At 43.0% G+C, this 21079-nt stretch overlaps 1 protein-coding gene across 1 annotated transcript in view; it reads right to left on the bottom strand.

Annotated features, from left to right (window-relative positions):
- DIPK2A (divergent protein kinase domain 2A) overlaps positions 1-20614 on the bottom strand; it is a 51291-nt gene extending 30677 nt beyond the window's left edge. Inside the window, exon 1 of the mRNA XM_077488238.1 lies at positions 19683-20614. Coding sequence (XP_077344364.1) covers positions 19683-20336 — 654 coding nt within the window. The 5' untranslated portion in view covers positions 20337-20614. The remainder of the gene's footprint in view (positions 1-19682) is intronic.
- Between the last annotated feature and the right edge of the window lie 465 nt (positions 20615-21079).

Raw genomic sequence — 21079 nt, 5'->3', positions numbered from 1 at the left:
GAAAAAAAATGATATTTTCTACTTTTTGTTATTAGAAAAATCCAATAAACTCAATTTTAGTCATACATTTAGGACAAAATGTATTCAGCCACATGTCTTTGGTAAAAAAAAAGTCAATAATTGTATATTTATTGGTTTGCGCAAAAGTTGTCACATCTACAAACTAAGGTACGTTTTCTGGAATTTACGCAGCTTTTAGTTTACGACTGCCTATCTCATTTCTTGAGGTGCTAAAATGACAGGGCAGTACAAAACCCCCCCAAATGACCCCATTTTGGAAAGTAGACCCCCTAAGGAAATTGATAAGAGGCATGTTGAGCCCATTGAATATTTTATTTTTTTGCCTCAAGCGATTGAATAATGACAAAAAAAAAATTTTTTTTTTTTTTTTTACACAAAGTTGTCACTAAATGATATATTGCTCACACATGCTATGGGCGTATGTGAAATGACACCCCAAAATAAATTCTGCTGCTTCTCCTGAGTACGGGGATACCACATATGTGGGACTTTTTGGGAGCCTAGCCGCGTACAGGGCCCCGAAAACCAAGCACCGCCTTCAGGCTTTCTAAGGGCGTCAATTTTTGATTTCACGCCTCACTACCTATTACAGTTTTGAAGGCCATAAAATGCCAAGATGGCACAAAACCCCCACAAATGACCCCATTTTAGAAAGTAGACACCCCAAGCTATTTGCTGAGAGGCATGTTGAGTCCATGGAATATTTTATATTTTGCCACAAGTTGCGGGAAAATTACAAACTTTTTTTTTTTTTTTTTTTTTTTCACAAAGTTGTCACTAAATGATATATTGCTCATGCATGCCATGGGCATATGTGAAATGACACCCCAAAATAAATTCTGCTGCTTCTCCTGAGTACGGGGATACCACATATGTGGGACTTTTTGGGAGCCTAGCCGCGTACGGGGCCCCGAAAACCAAGCACCGCCTTCAGGCTTTCTAAGGGCGTAATTTTTTGAGTTCACTTCTCACTACCTATTACAGTTTTGAAGGCCATAAAATGCCAAGATGGCACAAAACCCCCACAAATGACCCCATTTTAGAAAGTAGACACCCCAAGCTATTTGCTGAGAGGCATGTTGAGTCCATGGAATATTTTATATTTTGCCACAAGTTGCGGGAAAATTACAAACTTTTTTTTTTTTTCACAAAGTTGTCACTAAATGATATATTGCTCACGCATGCCATGGGCATATGTGAAATGACACCCCAAAATAAATTCTGCTGCTTCTCCTGAGTACGGGGATACCACATATGTGGGACTTTTTGGGAGCCTAGCCGCGTACGGGGCCCCAAAAACCAAGCACCGCCTTCAGGCTTTCTAAGGGCGTTACAGTTTTGAAGGCCATAAAATGCCAAGATGGCACAAACCCCCCCCCCCCCAAATGACCCCATTTTAGAAAGTAGACACCCCTAAATTTAGGGGTACACTAGTGAGACTAGGTAATAAATGGCGGGTGCCCTGAAACTATAAAAAAATAACTAACCAACCAGCGTCACCTGTAACAGTTATATGGTGATCACTGGTGAAAGGGTTAACTAGGGGGCAATCAGGGGGCTTTATGCGGTAGTATATGGGGGTCCCTGGCGCTATAAAAAGCTGCGGCGAACCTAAATACCTACCTGCCTAACTAGCGTCACCTGTGACACTAATACAGCGATCAGAAAAACGATCGCTTATTAGGCTGGGTTCACACTGGAGCGATGCGGGAACGCCACGAATGCGCGGCGGGTTCCCGCATCGCATGCCTCCCGGCGGCAGTTCACACTGCCCTATGCGAACTGCTGGGAGTGTCAGTGAAATGTTAATGACACCCCCAGATCAGTTCGCATATCGCAGTGCGATCTGCAAACTTGGATCGCATGGTGTGAACACCCATGCGATCCGATTCTGCTGCGGACCAAAAAAAGGGTCCCGTGCGAGTTTGCGGCGGGTGCGACACGAATTCAGCCATACTATCTGTATAGCTGAACTCGAATCGCACAGAGATCGGATGTGATTTGCACTGCAGTGCGGTGCGAATCACATCCGTTCTCATAAACCGCTGCAATGTGAACCCAGCCTTAGTGACACTGGCGACGGGGGGTGATCACGGGGTTAAACCTTTATTGGGGGGGTTAGGGGGGTACCTTAGAACTAAAGGGGGCTAACCCTAACTGCCCTAACAGTTATTAGTCACAAATGACACCTGCCGGGTGATCAGGGGGTTAAACCTTTATTAGGTAATAAATGGCGGGTGCCCTGAAACTATAAAAAAATAACTAACCAACCAGCGTCACCTGTAACAGTTATATGGTGATCACTGGTGAAAGGGTTAACTAGGGGGCAATCAGGGGGCTTTATGCGGTAGTATATGGGGGTCCCTAGCGCTATAAAAAGCTGCGGCGAACCTAAATACCTACCTGCCTAACTAGCGTCACCTGTGACACTAATACGGCGATCAGAAAAATGATCGCTTATTAGGCTGGGTTCACACTGGAGCGATGCGGAAACGCCGCGAATCCGCGGCGGGTTCCCGCATCGCATGCCTCCCGGCGGCAGTTCACACTGCCCTATGCGAACTGCTGGGAGTGTCAGTGAAATGTTACTGACACCCCCAGATCAGTTCGCATATCGCAGTGCGATCTGCAAACTCGGATCGCATGGTGTGAACACCCATGCGATCCGATTCTGCTGCGGGCCAAAAAAAGGGTCCCGTGCGAATTTGCGGCGGGTGCGGCGGGTGTGGCGGGTGCGGCGAATGGCTGAACTCGAATCGCACAGAGATCGGATGTGATTTGCACTGCAGTGCGGTGCGAATCACATTCGTTCTCATAAACCGCTGCAATGTGAACCCAGCCTTAGTGACACTGGCGACGGGGGGTGATCACGGGGTTAAACCTTTATTGGGGGGGTTAGGGGGGTACATTAGAACTAAAGGGGGCTAACCCTAACTGCCCTAACAGTTATTACAGTCACAAATGACACCAATGCAAAAAAAAAAAAAAAAAAAAAAATGACATTGGTGTCACTGTGACTGGGGGGCAGGGGTAATTGGGGGGGTGATCGGGGGGTAAAGGGGGGGTGTGAGTGTGCCTGGCATGTTCTACTGTGTGTGGGATGTGTTGGTGCAACTCACTGATCCGCTCTCCTCCGTGTCGGAACGAAAAATACCGACACGGAGGAGAGAATACATCACTTCCTCTCCTGTGTTTACATTACAGGAGAGGAAGTGATGTCACCGGGGATTTCCATTCGTCGGGAGCGATCGCGAGGGGGTGGCCATGAATGAATGGCCGTCCCCTCGTCCGGGATCGCTCCCGAACGAAAACCGACCGCCGCAGGCACCGGGCGGGGGCCCGATCGGGCCCCCGACCCGCGGGAGGCAAAGGACGTACATATATGTGCTTATGCCTGCCCGTGCCATTCTGATGACGTACATCGGCGTGAGGCGGTCGGCAAGTGGTTAAAAAAAAAATAAAATAAAAAATAAAAAATGTGTGTCACTTTTATTCCTATTACAAGGAATGTAAAAATCCTTTGTAATAGAAAAAAAGCATGACAGGTCCTCTTATATATGAGATCTGGGGTCAGAGAGACCTCACATCTCATATTTACACTAAAATGCAATTTAAAAAATAATCGTCATTTGAAAAAAATAAAATAAAATGTCCCTCTAAAAGCTATGGGTAATGACTTGGAGACAGGTGGGGGGGCTGGGGGCGGGGCCATCTTCCCCTCACTCGTCTCCATGTCAGGCCAGGGACAGGTCCAGATCACCGTCACGGACTTGGCTCCTAACTTTTTTAGCTGGCTCCTAGATTCCAAGCAAATTTGTCAACCCCTGATATAGAGATATATAGAGATAGATAGATATATAGAGATAGATAGATATATAGAGATAGATATATATATATTTATATATATATTCTGCCAATATTGAGAATTTGAAATATACCAGTTAACAATATACACCAGCAACGGTGAGTTTAAGTTAACCTGGCATCAAAACATAAGGTCTGTTTCGTAGTTAGATCACACCATTTAAAAAATGTCACACAAAGCCACAAGTAGCCGAAAGAGCTCAATGGCAGTACTAATCATTTCCACCTCTAGTCAAAAAGAGAAAACCCATTTTAAGATTGATATCAATTTGAACCCGTTCCCAACCTCACTATAGCCAAAAGCATGGACAGAGCTATTTACAGATCGCGGTAAAGGGCCAATCACAGTTGATCACTTGTAAACATATTTGGGGCTTTCTGCATTCCTTTCGTGCTGTCACAGGAGAGGAGAATCGATAACCGGCAATTCTGACAGGAGACATTTACACTTATCAGGACACTGATCATTGGTGCCCCCATTAATGAAGGAGAACAGTCACTAAGAAAAACATTGTTTAGCAAAAAAATAAAAAAAACAGCTGAGATTAAATATTACCAAAAGAAAGATCTTTAAAAAAAAAACACACATACATACATACATATATATATATACACACACACACACACACATACATACATACATACATACATACATACATACATACATACATACACACATACATACACACATACATACACACATACATACACACATACATACACACATACATACACACATACATACATACATATATATATATGCAGAGTCGCATGACCGCACAATTGTCATTAATGGTGTGAGCACTGAAAATCGGCCTGGGCAGGAAGGGGGTAAGAGTGCCCAGTATTGAAGTGATGAAGCTACATATGGGCCTTAGGCCCCTTTCACACATGCGGATGATATGTCTGTATTTCATCCATCCATTTGCGGATGAAATACGGTCCATACATTCATCCCTATGGGATAGCGGGTGTCTGCGGATGAGCATCCGCAGACACCCGCTATTGTCCGCCTCCGCAAATGTCCGATTCTGCAGACGGAGGAGAATCCTATTTTTCTGTCCGTCTGCAGAGCGGATCGGATGAACACGGACAGACGGTCCGTGCTCATCCGATCCCCCATAGAGGAGAGCGGAGAGCTGACAGGGCGGTCCCCGCACAGTGTGCGGAGACCGCCCTGTCCGCAGCCGGCTCAGCGGGGACAACGGAGCGATCCCCGCTGAGCGAGCGGATCTTCACGGGGCGGATCTTTACTGATCCGCCCCGTGTGAAAGAGGCCTTAGTGCTCATGTACATAGCACAGTTGAAAACCTTTTCTGAATGTGGAAACTGACAGCTGGAAAATGTCAGTTTAACAGCTTTTACTGAATTTGGCAGCGGTTATGAGCATTTGAGGTTAGAAGTGTTTTATATTAAAAAAAAAATAAAAAAATAAAAAAGATAACCACGGGGGACCCTCCCAAACAAATGCAGAGGAGAGTAGCGTTCTTGTAGACTGCCATCTTATTTATTGTGTTTTCACTATGGATCTCATTATTAGCACGTGTGAGGAAATGCTCCCAATGTTGCTCAGGCTCTGAAGACAAAAACCAAGAGGACCAGTTTGTTGCTACTGGTCTCATCTATTAATGCAGGCAACAGCAGCATTTGGTAAAAATTGTGTTTTAACATTTTTATATGGTCGTAAAATATCAGAAGAGTTTTCCCCTTTAACCAAATCAGCCCCGGAAAGTTTTACCATCTAAATGACCAGGTCATTTTTTGTGATAAGGCACCGTGTTACTTAAACTGAATTTCACGGTCGTGTGACGCTGTGCCCAAATAAAATTGCCCCTTTTTTTCCTCCACAAATAGAGCTTTCTTTTGGTGGCATTTAATCACCTCTGCGGTTTTCATTTTTGTGCTATAAAAACAAAAAGTTCAACAATTTATTTTCCTAAAAAAGTTTAATTTCTGTTATAAAACATTCAAAATAAATTAAAAAAAACTAAACTTACTCATCAATTTAGGTCAATATGTATGTATTCTGCTACATATTTTTGGTTAAAAAAAGTTAGTCTACAAACTATGGGATATTTTTACGGCATTTTTTTTATTTGTAAGTGGTGGCAATCAGCAATTTTTTGCAGAACTGCGACATTGCGGCAGACAAATCGGACAACCTAATTGACACTTTTTAAGTACCAGTGACACCAATACAGTGATTAAAAAAAACTGTCAGGGAAGGGGGTTAACATCAGAGGTGATCAAAGCGTTAAGTGTGCCCCTATGGAATGCTTTCTGTGTGGGAGGATGGACCAACTGGAAGGAGAGAGAGATCTGTGTTCCTGGTTATCAGTCTAGAAAAAAAAATAGGGAACAATTTGAATACTAGTCTGGCATGCCCGTTAGAGATTTCCCTTCAATTCCGGTCGTAGCGACCAGTTGGTTGGTGCAGTTATTAAAAAAACAAGCAAAGTGTATCGGCAGCAGATCATCATTTGATGATCATTTCATAATATCCATCAACAGACAAATTAATCTGAAGGGAATATAACCTGTCAGTTGTGTTCCAGGCCAAAGTTCAGTGTGTTCATTTAATTCAGGCAAACACACACACACACGCATACATTTTTACTCACAGTCAGCAGGTTGCGCTACAAAGGGCCCCCATTTGCGAATCAGTAGTATGACTTTACAAATGAATGACACCTACTTACTGTAGAGGTAGGTTTTACAAATGTGCACTCTACATCACTTGCTTCAGGAAGCCATCCACCATTCCCTCTTCAAAAGCTCCATATAAAATTTAGTAAGAAACTGAGCAAGGAAGAAAATATTAAGCTTTCCAAATAGACTGTTAACAGTATATTCCCCTTGCACTTTTCTGAATATATAAAAGGATCAGTTTATAGTACTGTATATAAAAAGTGAACAATGAACTTTTAGAATTTTCCTTTGAGGTATCAAATAATCCCCTCACCTCTGACCTAATCACCTGAAGAGATTCAATCTGACAAACATCAGTGATTGGGACTATTTTGTAAGCACTGCTACTGTACTATAATCCGTACTACAAATAGATGACTAAAACTTCAAAGCTACCAAGAACATTAATCCCACACCAAGAGACTCACAAGATTTATGGCCAATGGGCATCTGAACAAAGTCCAATGCTGTCCAAACACATAAATATTCATGCAAACCCTAGAGCAAAGGCATACGTTTATTGCATAAACCAGGTTAGTAAACAGATACAAAATTCTAACAAAGGCCAAGAGCTGATGTTTTCTAAAGGACTAGTAAAGCTTGAACTCCAGCCTTAAAGAGGAACTGTAGTCTGCTCACATAATTTGTAATAAAAAGCATTTTTGCCATTCTGAGGCTTCCATCCAACCACTTTGCATAATATTTTATATATACACGTCATAAGGGACAGCTCTCTGGGCGACGTCATTGGATGGCCGCACCCCATGCCTATATAAGAAGTGCCAGAAAGTGGGGTCATCACTTCAGGGAAAGACAGCTTCGGGACAAGACTGGCTTTTTTTTTTTTGTTTTTATTTAACAGGTAACCGGTAGAGAAGAAAAAAGACAGCGAAGGCTCAGAGGGATAAGACGGTTCTGGGCTCCTTATTTAACCACTTCCCGCCTCCGGAACGTCCTTCAGAAGGAGGGGAATCGCGCGTACGCCCGCACAGCGATCCCGATGTGCTCGTCACCCGGACACGGCGCATCTCGGATCGGCAGGAGGGCTCTGTGATTGGCCCTCCTGATCACATGAGGGCCGTGTCCAATCACGGCCGTCATGTGATGTAAACAAACAGCCGGTTGCTAGGCAATCGGCTCTCCTCACACGGAAGTCGTCGCTCAGGAGAGGAGAGCAGATCGCTGCAGCCGGCTGATGATCAGTGAGTATGAACTGTTTTTACAGCTTTTTACTAACTGATCACCAGTCTAGTGTAAACCTACAGTGTAAACACACATGTCACCACACGTCCCCAAATAATAAAAAGACATGTCCCCCACATATGTCCCACTAAAATCACATGTTCCAATGATTATCTGCACACATATGTACATGATCACCTGCACATGTACATGATTATTTGCCTACATATGTCCGTGATCACACAAACCAATTATTATACACTTACCGTAACAGAATTTTTTTATCAAAAACATGTAGCAGAATACATTTTGGCTTACATTTATGACAAAATTTGATTTTATTGGATTTCTTTTAAAATAGAAAAAATAAAAATGTTTTTTTTTTCCAAATTTCCGCTTTTTTTGTGCTTATATCGCAAAAAATAAAAACCGGAGTCATCAATAAATACCACCAAAATAAAGCTCTATTTGTGCGAACAAAATGATAAAAATTTCATTTGGGTACAGTGTAGCATGACCGCACAATTTCCATTGAAAGTGCGAGAGTGATGAAAGCTGAAAATTGGGCTGGGAAAGAAGGGGGCGAAAGTGCCCTGTATTGTAGTGGTTAATAAAGGACGTGTCAAAAACTGGCTCTTGTAGTTTAACACGTCATTGTTTTTGGGTGAATGGGGAGGGGTACGATGTTCCCGATATCCATTCACATGGGGAGGCTGGGATCTGGGGGCCCCGTTGTTAATGGGGCTTCCACATTCCGATAAGCCCCATACCCACAGACCCAGACAACCACCAGCCAAGGCTGTCAGTTATAGGCCTTGTCCTCATCAACATGGTTGAGGGCATGTGGCCTGGTATGGTTTGGGGGGGGGGGTGCTCTCGTTCGCCCCCTCCCATTCCTGACCTACCAGGTGGCATGCTTGGATAAGTGTCTGGTATAGATTTGGGGGGGGGGGGGGGGGAAGAGACACCACACCAATTTTTTTATTTTTATTTTTAATTTGGGGGGTCCCTTCTGAATCCATACTAGACTCAAAGGGCCTGGTATGGTGGGGGGGTGCCGTTTTTTCCCCATGAATTGTTTTGCCGGCAATTTTTTATATTCAGCCTTCAGTGGAGAAGCCCGCTGACAGCTGACTCAACGGTTGTTAAGGACACAGCAGCCAGCTTCCTGACCACTGCTTAGCAACCAGCTGATGTACAGTGTTAAAATAAAAACCGCAAAATGCAAAACCTAAAAAAAAAATAAAAAAAAAATAAAAAAAAAAAAAACACATCACAAACGCTTGCATTTCTGGTGCGGTTCCATGGAAGTCTATTACCCACAAACTGCGTGAAAAAACTCAGACCTCTCCAAAAATACACCGACCACAAAACGCATAGATGTGAACTTGTACCATAGGAAAACTATGTTAAATGGACTGTACCGCATTTCTGCAAACTGCAAAACGCACTTAAAAAAAAATAAAAAAAAATAAATAAAAAAAAACAGATGTGAACCTAGGGCAGGGCTCGACAAAACCCGGGCGCCAGGTCGCATTTGCGACTAGAATTAGCGAACTGGCGCCTGGGGCAGCACAGCTGGGGGTATGCTGTCTCCGCGGACCCCCCCGGCGCGATCGCGTCGGGCCGCGCCGCCGCCTGCCGGTAATTTAGCCCCCGGCTTTGAGGCCTTCTACGATCCTATGGTTCCTTCTGGAATCTGGCGCCCTCTTGTGGTGGCCGTTGGAATTACAACCAGCAATGCTAATGGATGCAATGCTAATTTTCCCTGCCTGCCAGCCTATCTTCCTTCCCTTTACTCAGAACCCCTAAAAATTATATATATATATATATATTTTATTCTAACACCCTAAAGAATAAAATGGTGGTCGTTGCAATACTGTCTGTCACACTGTATTTGCACAGCGGACTTACAAGCGCACTTTTTTGGGGAAAATGTATTTAATAAAAAAAAAAAAAATAAGACAACAGTAAAGTTAGCCCAATTTTTTTTTAATATTGTGAAAGATAATGTTGCGTCGAGTAAATCGATACCAAACATGTCATGCTTCAAAATTGCGCCCGCTCATGGAATGGCGACAAACTTTTACCCTTTAAAATCTCCATAGGCGACATTTAAAAAATTCTACAAGTTGCACTTTTTTTTTTTTAAATTGTTTTTTATTGAGAAGAAATTTTTCTTTTAACAAAAGGAGAAGCAAGTTGCACTTTTTAAGTTACAGAGGAGGTCTGGGGCTAGAATTATTGCTCTCACTCTACCGATCGCAGCGATACCTCACATGTGTGATTTGAACACCGCTTTCATATATGCGTTCGCTTCTGCACGCAAGCTTGGCGGGACAGGGCGCGTTTTAAAATATTTTTTTTTTATTTTAACTTTTATTTTTATTTTTTTCACTGTTCTTTTAAAAAAATGTGTGTCACTTTTATTCCTATTACAAGGAATGTAAAAATCCCTTGTAATAGAAAAAAGCATGACAGGTCCTCTTGTATATGAGATCTGGGGTCAGAGAGACCTCACATCTCATATTTACACTAAAATGCAATTTAAAAAAAATTTGTCATTTGAAAAAAATAAATAAAATGTCCCTCTAAGAGCTATGGGCAATGACTTGAAGACAGGTGAGGGGCTTGGGGCTATCTTCCCCTCACTCGTCTCCATGTCAGGCCAGGGACAGGTCCAGATCGCCGTCACGGACCCGGCTCCTAACTTTTTTAGCTGGCTCCTAGATTCCAAGCAAATTTGTCAACCCCTGACCTAGGGTCACAACATAAGAGCTCATTATTGGCATCTAATCCAGACACACCCAACCCTTTTTTGTTGTGGTACCAATCATTAGTATATCAGCCCCATGAATTTTTTTTTGACCCCCCGGTCAGCGCACATGCACACACGGTCTGTCTTCTTCGTAAAGTTTGGCGGTTTACCATTTGTAAGGGTCCCAGTTCTTATGAGGTGCAATGCATGACTTCCAGCGGATACAGTGCGTTTTATGAACTGGTAAGCACTCAACCAGTCTCTGACTCTTTAGACTGTAAGACTCGTTCATACTTTTTAATTTAAAAGCTGTGATTAAACTCCCTTTATCCTAACCACCCCCCAGCATGTGAACCAAAAACTGGAATCAGCTGAAATAAATGTGTCTACACAGCATCCGATAATGATGTCAAAGGAGTGTAAAAATCCAAAATTAAACACATTGCTAATTACCAATCATTAGATATAGTATAGTGGCTGCATCAATTTTCTTTTCGTAGGCTACTTTCCCTCTGTTTTCACTTGGTGATCTGGCCACTAACACACCTCCCCTGTATTAGAGTGCCCCCACTCTGAAAAAAATTAGCACATCTGGAGAGCACCATTTTCAGTATGGGAGGAGAGGAGTGTTAGATGTACTGGCATAGGGCAAAAAAAAAAAAAAAAAAAACACCTTGGTGACTAGAAGTTTTCCCAGAAGGAAGACTGAATGCTCTTGACAACCCACGCTCCCCTCTTACTATGTATCCCAAGCTCCACTTGCCCATCTGCGGGCCTGCTCTCCCTCTGCCTGGCATAGTGGGTGTCGCTGGGCAGAGGGCGAGAGGAGAGCGGACACATGCCCATACACCTCCCCTTCTAGTTGCTGACCAGGTAGTGCCATCAGACTCATTTCAGGGTCCATGTTGACAGTTTCTCCGGCCATCAAGGCTGGGAAAGAATGTGATGTGCATTCCATTCAGTGGAGCACAGGAAAAACACGCATCACATAGGAGACGGTGGGACACCTGAAAACGTCAATTGAAATACACGTTACATATCCTTGCACACCAGACCCCCCTCGTAACGCAAGACTTAGTGTCTATAGAAAATATAGGGTACTGACATGTTTAACTGCTTGCTGCCTGTCCACCGTCAAATGACGGTGCGGCTCTCATTCTGGGACGCCATCAAATGAACGACGTCCCAGAAAGGCAGCGCGTAGCGCAGAGGCCGCGCAGAGTTACTAGGACACGGCGTGACAGTGATCTCTGGAAGGAGCTAGGGCTCTTTAAACATGTGATCGGCTGTGTCCAATCAAAGCTGGTCACATGTAAACAAGTGGTGGTAATTGGTGTTCCTCAGCTCACACTGTGTGGCGAGGAGAGCCAATCAGTGGCATCTCCACACAGGGGGACATCTAGGAATGTAATCAGGGCACTAATCAGTGCCCCGATTACAATTTTGCAAAACAGTGCACATGAGCAATGCCATTCAGTGCTGCCCATCAATACCGCCTATCCATGCCCACCAGTGCCACCTAATCAATGCCCACCAATTCAGCCCATCAGTGCCGCCTCATCAGCATACATCGGTGAATGCGAAAATTTAGTTACAAAATTTACTGACAGAAAAAAAAAAAAAGTTAAAAAACAAAACAAAAAAAACAGCATTGATTAAATACTAGGGATGCACCGATACCATTTTATTTATTATTTTTTTTAACGAGTACAAGTACTGATACTTTTTTTTAGTACTCGTCGATACTAATTACTGATACCTACCGCAACTGTTTTCTTTTAACTTCAGCTGTCAGCAATGGTAAACATTGAAAAGTTATTTACAAATGAATTTTTTTTTTTTTAATTTAGCGATTTTTCAATGTGAAACGTGTAAATGTTAATATATATGTGCAAAAATATTCACAAAAAAAAAAAAAAGTTAATTGTTTATCGTTTATAAAATAGACCTGAACAAAAGAAAAAAAAAAAAGCAGGAAAATAATATCTAAAATGGAAGAGAATAGGGAATTAAGGCTGATTAGAGTAAATTAAGGGGTTAAACAGAGGAACATTTGTTCACCCCTTTGATCTGCAGATGCAGAAATATACATAAAGAAACAAATATTTTTATTTTAGTGTTTCAGGGCTGAGTAATGTTGTTAATAAACATTGCCGGCTGTTTGTTTTTTTGACAGCTCCAATTACTGGATTTTTTTTTAACACCGGGAAAACCCACTGACAGCTCAAAGAGCTGAGCCTGAAAGTATCGGTTTCAGGTATCAGTGCATTTGCACGAGTACCGAAATATGTGCAAATACTCGGCATCAGCACCGATATGAATACTAGTATTGGTGCAACCCTATAAAATACCACCAAAAGAAAGCTCCATTTGTGTGAAGAAAATTATATAAAAAAAAAAAAAAAAAAAAAAAACAACATTTGTTTGGGTACAGTGTAGCATGACTGCGCAACTGTCATTTAAAGTGCAACAGCCAGTCTCCGGGAGGAACTTTCTCCCTTTGCACCTTTGGGCTTGACCGGGAGCAGAGAGTGGGCTTGAAAGGAGAGGTAGGAATATGCCTCTATGTTTAAATTGTAATGATGACATTTTTTTCTCTCATGTCTCAATAAACTGTATAGATTTATTTAAATTTATTAATATTTGTGAGTTTTGCATCCATTGATACTAACGACATGTTTATATTTACTTGTATATCTGCAGACTTAGGTGTTATCCTGACGAAGCAATTAAGCGAAACTAGTTGAATAAACACCTCATGAGTCTCTACCAACTGTACTTTGAGACCTCGTATATACTTTTATATGTTTCTTATTTATTTGTTTTCTTTAAATAAATTGTTTTTTATGACTTCTTGTCCTGATATTTATCTCTTATATAAAAATACCTCATGTGCCCCGTAATAGTCCCGATACTCACCCCTCTATCTCTGTTGATGTCCCCCCTGGGAGATAGGAGACATCCACTGTTCCTTTAATCTAATCCAATGGGATGAGGGTGCACATATACCATCATTAAATTACCATATCTTTCAAAGCGCTCTTTTCCTAAAGTGCAACAGCGCTGAAAGCTGAAATTTGGCCTGGGCAAGACGGGGGTGTAAGTGCTCGGTAGGCAAATGGTTAAAGGTTGACATGTTGGGTAATTATAGCCTTTTTGTGCTCCCTAAAATTTACTTTTAATGTGTTTTTTTCACAAGGTTTTTGTTTCCTAGACTTTTGTGGCAATATTCTGTGCCAAAAAATGGAAACACACTATTTTATTCTCTAGGGTGTCTGCTTTCAGAAAATAAAATGTTTGGGGGTTTTGTGTAATCTTTAAGCCTAAAATTATTTTATTTTTTTATACATGCGCAAAAAAACCCCCCCAAAAACAGCTCTGGCTGTGAAAGGGTTAAATTTCACCTTCTGGAACATGGTGAATGTTCCCCTCTAAGATTGGTTAGTTAAAAAACAAATGGGCTCCTAACTTTTTTAGCTGGCTCCTAGATTCAAAGCAAATTTAAAGCCCTGTACTAGCAGATTTAGATAAAATGAACAAACTGAAGCAAAGCTTCAGCTAATTTATAAGAAGTAGAGGTGAGCGGGTTCCGGAGACGCTCTGAGATGGAGTGTCTTTGTGTCACTGGCACCCCCGTACCTCTGGCCAAATGCGATACTGCACACCTCGGAAGCTTAAATCCTGCTCGTCTTGAGAGACAATGCTCGCAAAGAGTGAGTTTTAGTTTAGTTTTTTTTTTGTTTTTGAAACAGCTCGTCTTGCAAACTGCTAGTAAAACTGCATTGACCACAATCCGAGGTTCCACTGCATTTGTTTTTATATAGGTTTAATAGTAATACTGCTTGAACTTCTATGAAAACTAAAAGTTCCAACTAGCTCTTTGCTAAGGGGGAAAGTAGACCAATGGGAGATTTGTGGGAAATCTTTCCAAGAAGTTGGTTATGGCACATGACTTAATAGAATGCAGCAACATAAAAATGTAACAAGGGCAGGAATTTCCTAAACATAATGTAAGGTTTTGCAAAGGAAAAAAAAAGTATTAAAATGTATTTTTACATAAAAAAAAAAAAAAAAAAATGTTTCCTTAAGGGAAGATCTTAAGTTATTTCACAGCAAATTAAATGATTACCATTCAATCAAGCCATATACAGTGCACTACAATACTATATATACACACACACTGACCATCTACTGCCATCTACTGCACTCACATCTTCCTGTCAATCCTGATATTCCAGAAAAATTGACTGCTAGCAAGATCACATTGCAAAATATTTAGGCAAGACACAGCAACGTACACAATCCAGGTTAAATATTTTTTCAAAAGGGAAACTCTTACTTTTCACTATACATTTAATAAAATAAAGAATGTTTATATTATGACCTGTACTATAGTATTACAGAGGTTTCCTACAGCCAATACCACAAAGGTAAAGTGTGTCTTACATTGTACGCATCAACATAAAAAGCTAAAATGTTGCTCTCTCAAATTCAATTCCCTCTCCCTTTAAGATAAAGCTACTACAATAGCAAATTGGAATATACACAAAACCAAGACACCAGAAGACAGTAGAAGATCGCAGGACACCGTACAATACATTCTTGAACATATACGGTTCAAAAGTTACATTTCTTAGGGGCACTGTGACTGACTACTTGTTTTTAGTTTGTCCAATCATTTAGAAAAATAAAATGCATCTATTAAGAGATCTGAGGGAAAAAAAAAAAAACACTGTAAATGGTTACTACTTATAAAAGCTACCACTTCAAGCCAACTTCATAAGCCTCCGACAACACAATTACAGTAAACTATACCTGCCTGGCAGCAAACAGGGCTCACTGTGACTGGATCAGATCATTTATGGATCACTTGTCAATATACCAATCCTAACTGCAGAAAGAAAACAAACTGCAATGTTTCTTAGGAGAAGGAGCAGAGAAACACTCAACTGCAATTCATTTCTTACCAAACACAAACTACAGTGAAATAAGCAAGCAGTGCGTTTGAAAAATAAAAAAAACACGTCAGAAGCAGCATGTGTAAATTATATATCTCACACACACACAAACAAACCAGCATACATCTTTTCTAATGACATTTGCAGAGCACATCTGGTCAGGAATCAAAATGTATTTCTATGAAGTAAGCTTTAAGTGTTCCTGAAATGGAATGCTGTACATATAAGCAGAGATTTCACCTTGAGGAAACAAAACACACACTGGTCAGATGTTCTTGTGAACATGAATGAGTGACAACACACCCACCACTGATATTAGAATAACAGCGACATGAAAACAAAGACTGCAAGGCTATAATCTGACCCCCGTGTTTATTTCAGGAGAAATTACCCAAGAAGTATAAAACAAACTTTATGCTTTCCACTTTCGTCTGCGTTTTAATGAACATGTGTTTACATGTATTTAGCCATGTTCACAGTATCTAATCTGACCTGGACACAGCTTAATTTTCCCCAAACTCAGCTAAACTGAATACACCTAAATGTGGGTAAACACACAGTGTGAATGAATTACAACATTCATATAAACTGCATGCATATATGTATTTAGAAATACACGTAGGTCACTGCCAGAGTGAATGAGGCCTAACCTAATTGCAGAAAAATGAATAAATCCTCTGTAAATGCTGTAAACAAACCACGGTGCAAAAATGGAAGCCTCTTAATGATCCTGACATTAACAAAAACTGTAAAATGGAGAAAGAACACAAGTAGTCCAACAGGAAAAAGAAAACCTTAGGTTGGTCCTAAACAGAAGAAGCCAAGACCTGCTAGTAAGTTCTGGCGATATGCGACTACAGCCGCTATCATTCAGGTGCAGACAGAGCATGCTGGGACCTGAAGTGTCACAAAACTCAGGAAGCCGTGTACAGAAACCTTCCCTGGGAGAGACTCAGGCAGACACTGCTAATTCACATTCTGTATACATTAAACCCTGGCTGTCATTTTTGAACTCTTGCTCCAATATGCTGTGTCTCTTACCTGGAACAAACATGAAATGCTGATGTCTGGTTGTACATATTTGTATATAGCCATAGTACAAGGCCGACAACATAACTTCAGAAGGGGACCACCACTAACAGCCCACCCATATATGTCTCAGAAATTATTGTTTTAATCATTTTCATTGTGGCACAACTCCCAGGTAGGCATTAAACATGGCTATTTCTGTAATATCCAACTCTTAAAGACACCCTTCCAGGCAGGAAGAAAAATAAAATGCATAACCTTTGAATGGTCCCCGTACTACAAGAATAAAATGCTGATTAGGTCTACAAGATAATAACTTCCCCGTCTCATTGGTGCTCTCACACTGACATCAAATACAAAGTAGGGGCAATAGTCCTGCATTGTATGTGAGGAGCTGGAAAGAGCAGACTGCCACAGGCAGGGGAAGGTAAAGTTATTACAACTTATTCTTCCAGCCCCTGCACTTCATAAACCTTTAATCCTTGCCCTACTGCAAGGACAGATTTTTCTACAATCCCAGTGTTCTGCTTTGAAATATAACTAAAGGCAAATTTCTCTTCATTTTCCATGCATACGATTTTCTGCTGCGTTCATGCGGCATTTAAAAAAAAATCAACTGCATCAGGTGAGAATGAGTATTAAAGAGTTACTGTAACCTTTTTTCCCTCTAATCCCCTTTACCTTGTGCAGGGGGGGGTTACCTTCAAAAGGCCCACCCGCCCAGTGAATCCTGCTGACATCAAATCATTGGGAACTGGCTGTCTCCTCTGGGTTCTTCCAGCCAGCCCCACTAATGATGGGCCACAAAGTCTGTTCTATGGCCATAGTGTCCCCTACACTCTCCTGAAATATGTGACAGGAGGCTGCAAGAGCAGGAAATTGCCATTGGCACCTAAGTGAAAAAAGAGGCAGAAGGATGGGGTGGAGCTAAAAGAAAAAGTAAACAGGAGAGTATGAGGGTTTTTTGTTTTTAATAGTGGGAAAAGGTTGTTTAGCAGTGAGGGCTCCCTTAGGCTAGCCATACATTATACATTAGATTTACCTTTAAATATGAAGGGCAAGGGGCCGTCTAATTGCATGCAGGTTAAAAGTGTTTAGGTTTGATATTATATGGTTTTAGAAAATATAAGAGAAAACTGTATAATGTACAGTTAGCCTCACACCACAATTTCTGAGTTCACCGTTTCTGCATGCATCTTTATCTTAACAATTTTCTCATTTATTATTTAAGTTGCACTTACATGTGTTTGTGCATGTTCATGCAGGTTTGCTCACAATTATGTTGCAGAAAAAAAAAAAGCAACATGCTGAGCTTTCTTCAAACGCACATAAAATCGCTGCAATGGTGTAAACATGGCACCTTGGAATACATTCATTTTTCTGGCATGTGTGTTTGTACAGAGATAAAAAAAAATTTATCAAATCGCACCCGACTATATCTAGTGTATATGAGCCCTGCGGGCCAGTCCACGTCAGAGCACAGTGCAAGAAAGGTGCAATCTCCATGCTACAGGTTAACACAGATGCATGTGGGTGCCAATGAACTGTTAATGGCACAAAAACCGGACATTTGCATTCAACAAATCCCACGTGTGGTTTCAGTGTGGTAAATTCTGAAAAAAATAGTTTCTGCACTACTTTTTTAGCTTTACAGTGCATTGTGTAGTCCATTCAAATAAATGGGCTGTTGGGAACACAAGGGAAATATGCACATGCCAGCCCTTAAAGAGGAAGTAGGTTTTACTTCATCTCTTGCTCCCTGCAAAATGAAAAGCATAACGGGCTAGTATGCAACGCATACTAGCCCATTATGTGACACTTACCTGCAAACGCAGCCCAAGTTGTCCCCTGTGCAGGCCACGTTCAGCTTCACCCTCTTCCTTTCCGTGGGGCCACAGACTCCGGCTCTGTGACTGGCTGGACCTGAGTGACGTCAATCCCGCCACACCGGTCTTTTTTTTCACAGCACCAATGACACTGTCGCATAAGTGAAATATCTCCTAAATGGCACACAATTAGGAGATATTTCCACTACCTGTTAGGTAAGCCTTATTCTAGGCTTATCTATAGGTAGAAGTCAAACAAAAACAGTTTACAACAAGTTTAAAAAGGAGAAGTACTGCCAAGACATGCTTGGCTTTACTTCCCCTGTGGTCCACAAGAGTGCAGTTTGTTTTTCACTCCTGTGACCTGTTTTCAGCAGACAGTGGGCTGAAATCCATTGTCTGCTGACATCACAGAGCCGGTCCAGGCTCGGGCAGGATTACGACACTCGAGTCGGGGCCTGGGACAGCACCTGGCTCAGAAAGACATGGAGAGCGTGAGCCGGTCGTTCCCTCCACAGCCCAATGAGTGTAGGGAGGGAGCAGAGAGTTGCTGACTGACACCAGCTCTCTGCTCATGCAGCTGTGAGAACCGAGCAATGTTAGATCGCTTGGTTCTCAGTTTTAGAGCTGGTGAGGGACCGATGCTGCATTCACCTAAGTATAAATCTGCAAAAACCTCATACTTCTCATTTAAATAGAAATGCACTTAGTTCTGCATTCCTGTGACCCAGATTCAGCAGACTAAAGCCTGCTGTCAGCGGACATGGCAGAGCTGATCCCAACTTTTAAACCAGAAGCAGTTGGCTCAGCCTCTCAGTGATCCAGTAGGAGACTACGGCAACTGCTTGCGGAGCGGCAGAGCAAAGAGCTGGTACTACTCTATGCTCAGATCGGACCCCAAGGACTCAGTGATCCAGTAGGTGCCTGAGGCAACTGCTTGCGGAGTGGAAGAGCAAAGAGCTGTCACTACTCTATGCTCAGATTAGACCCCAACTACTCAGTGATCTAGTAGGAGCCTGCAACTGCTTGCGGAGTGGAAGAGCAAAGAGCTGGTAGCTGTCACTACTCTATACTCAGATTGGACCCCGAGAACTCAGTGATCCAGTAGGAACCTGAGGCAACTGCTTGCTGAGCGGAAGAGCTGGTGGCTGTCACTACTCTATGCTCAGATTGGACCCCAAAAACTGAGCGATCAGCTGTGTTTGATCGGTCAGTTCTCAGCGTAAAGCTGGCAGGAGACAGATTTAGAATAGATTAGAGTAGGTGTATTACTTGGGTGTCCCCACACTCCAATGAAAAGTTTAGCGCTGGTCATAGTTGATCAGTACTAGGAGGGTAGCGAAGTCGCAGTCTCACCTGTAGTACCAGGGGCTCTGGGTTGAAGGACAGGGTGAGAAGCAGCTGCATCCGTTCGGCGTCCTTGAGGTTCTTGAGCAGGAAGCTGCCGGAGTCCTTGGTCTCAGCATAGCGGCGGACCACTCTGTCCAGCAGTCTCTGCGAGGGGCAGTGCACCAGATCGGACCAGCCCTCCACCACGTCCGGGGTAAGTAGGCGCACGTCTCCATTGAGGTGGGCGAAGTCGGTCTTGTGCATGGCCTGGAGCAGATCACATCGGGGCCGGCTGGTGGCTTTCTTACAGATCCTCTGGTCTAGGTCGGCCAGCTCTTGGTTGGAGCCGAGGCGTTTGAGGACGACCCTGCGGCTGCCCTCGCGGGGCTCCCCGTACTGGGCGAAGTGGACGTTCTTGACGTTGAAGAAGTCGAGGAGGCGGAGCCGGCTCCAGCCCTCGAAGCTCAGCTGGCCGTTCATGAACTTGCGGCACCAGCTGGTCCCGAAGCACGCCGGGCACTTATTGAGGCTGAGGAAGCGGCGATCGGTCAGCTCGTTCCTCTGGAAGGAGGCGAGGAGGGAGTGAGTGTTCATCAGCATGACGACCAGCAGGCTTGCGGCGAACAGCAGCTTCACGTAGCGGTACAGGCGGCCGAACTTGAGCGAAACAAGGCGCCACATGATGGTCCTCCCGCTCTCTCCCACCACCACCCCCCTTCTTCTTCTCCCTCCTCAGCGGCGGCGGCTTCGCCTCCCCGCGGCGGCCGCTGTCTCCCCACCGGCGGGGCCAGTTCGTAGCCGAGGCCGGTAGCGTTTGGAGGTCTCAGGTAACGTCTCCTCGGCGGCGCCTCTCCCTCCTCCTTGTTTTCGCTCCCCGCGCTCGGCCAGCTCCGAACTTACTGACAGAGGCGGCTCGAAACATCCGGAGCCAACGATCGAGGGGAGGGGGCGTGGCTGTGTGTGTGTGATGGGAGGAGGGACGGCCTGTGTTGTGTCACGTGATCTGCCCGGGAGGCGACGCGCGGCTCGCTGCCGCCATCTTGGGATGGGCAAAGTTTGGGCGAGGAGCGGACACTCCCATGTTTTTGTTGTCTCGCCACATCGCTTTATTCCACATAAAACACTCAATGGATGTAGTTCAATCGTGATATACTGTTATACATGGGTTTTCCTAAAAAGCAGTATTAACCACTTCAGCCCTGGAAGGATTTACTCATAGATCCCAACTGATTTGGAGCAATGTTCCTCTTCCCCCTCACTTGTTCCTCAATTTGGTCTGATCTATATAGTTGTATATAAAATGCACTTTTTATCTTTCAAAAAGTGCTAAACCTTTCATCTGATTTCTAAATTGCTGCATTTGTACATTTTAAAGCCAATATAAAGGAATAGTAGTGGAAAAAATAGCCCCTTGTGTGTTTAAC

Source organism: Lithobates pipiens, unplaced genomic scaffold (assembly GCF_037356315.1).
Source record: "Lithobates pipiens isolate NorthernLeopardFrog02 unplaced genomic scaffold, aLitPip1_a1.2 Scaffold_18, whole genome shotgun sequence".
In the NCBI taxonomy this organism is placed as follows: domain Eukaryota; kingdom Metazoa; phylum Chordata; class Amphibia; order Anura; family Ranidae; genus Lithobates; species Lithobates pipiens.
The sequence above is the reverse complement of the archived record's forward strand: the minus strand, read 5'-3'. Positions and strand labels throughout refer to the sequence as shown.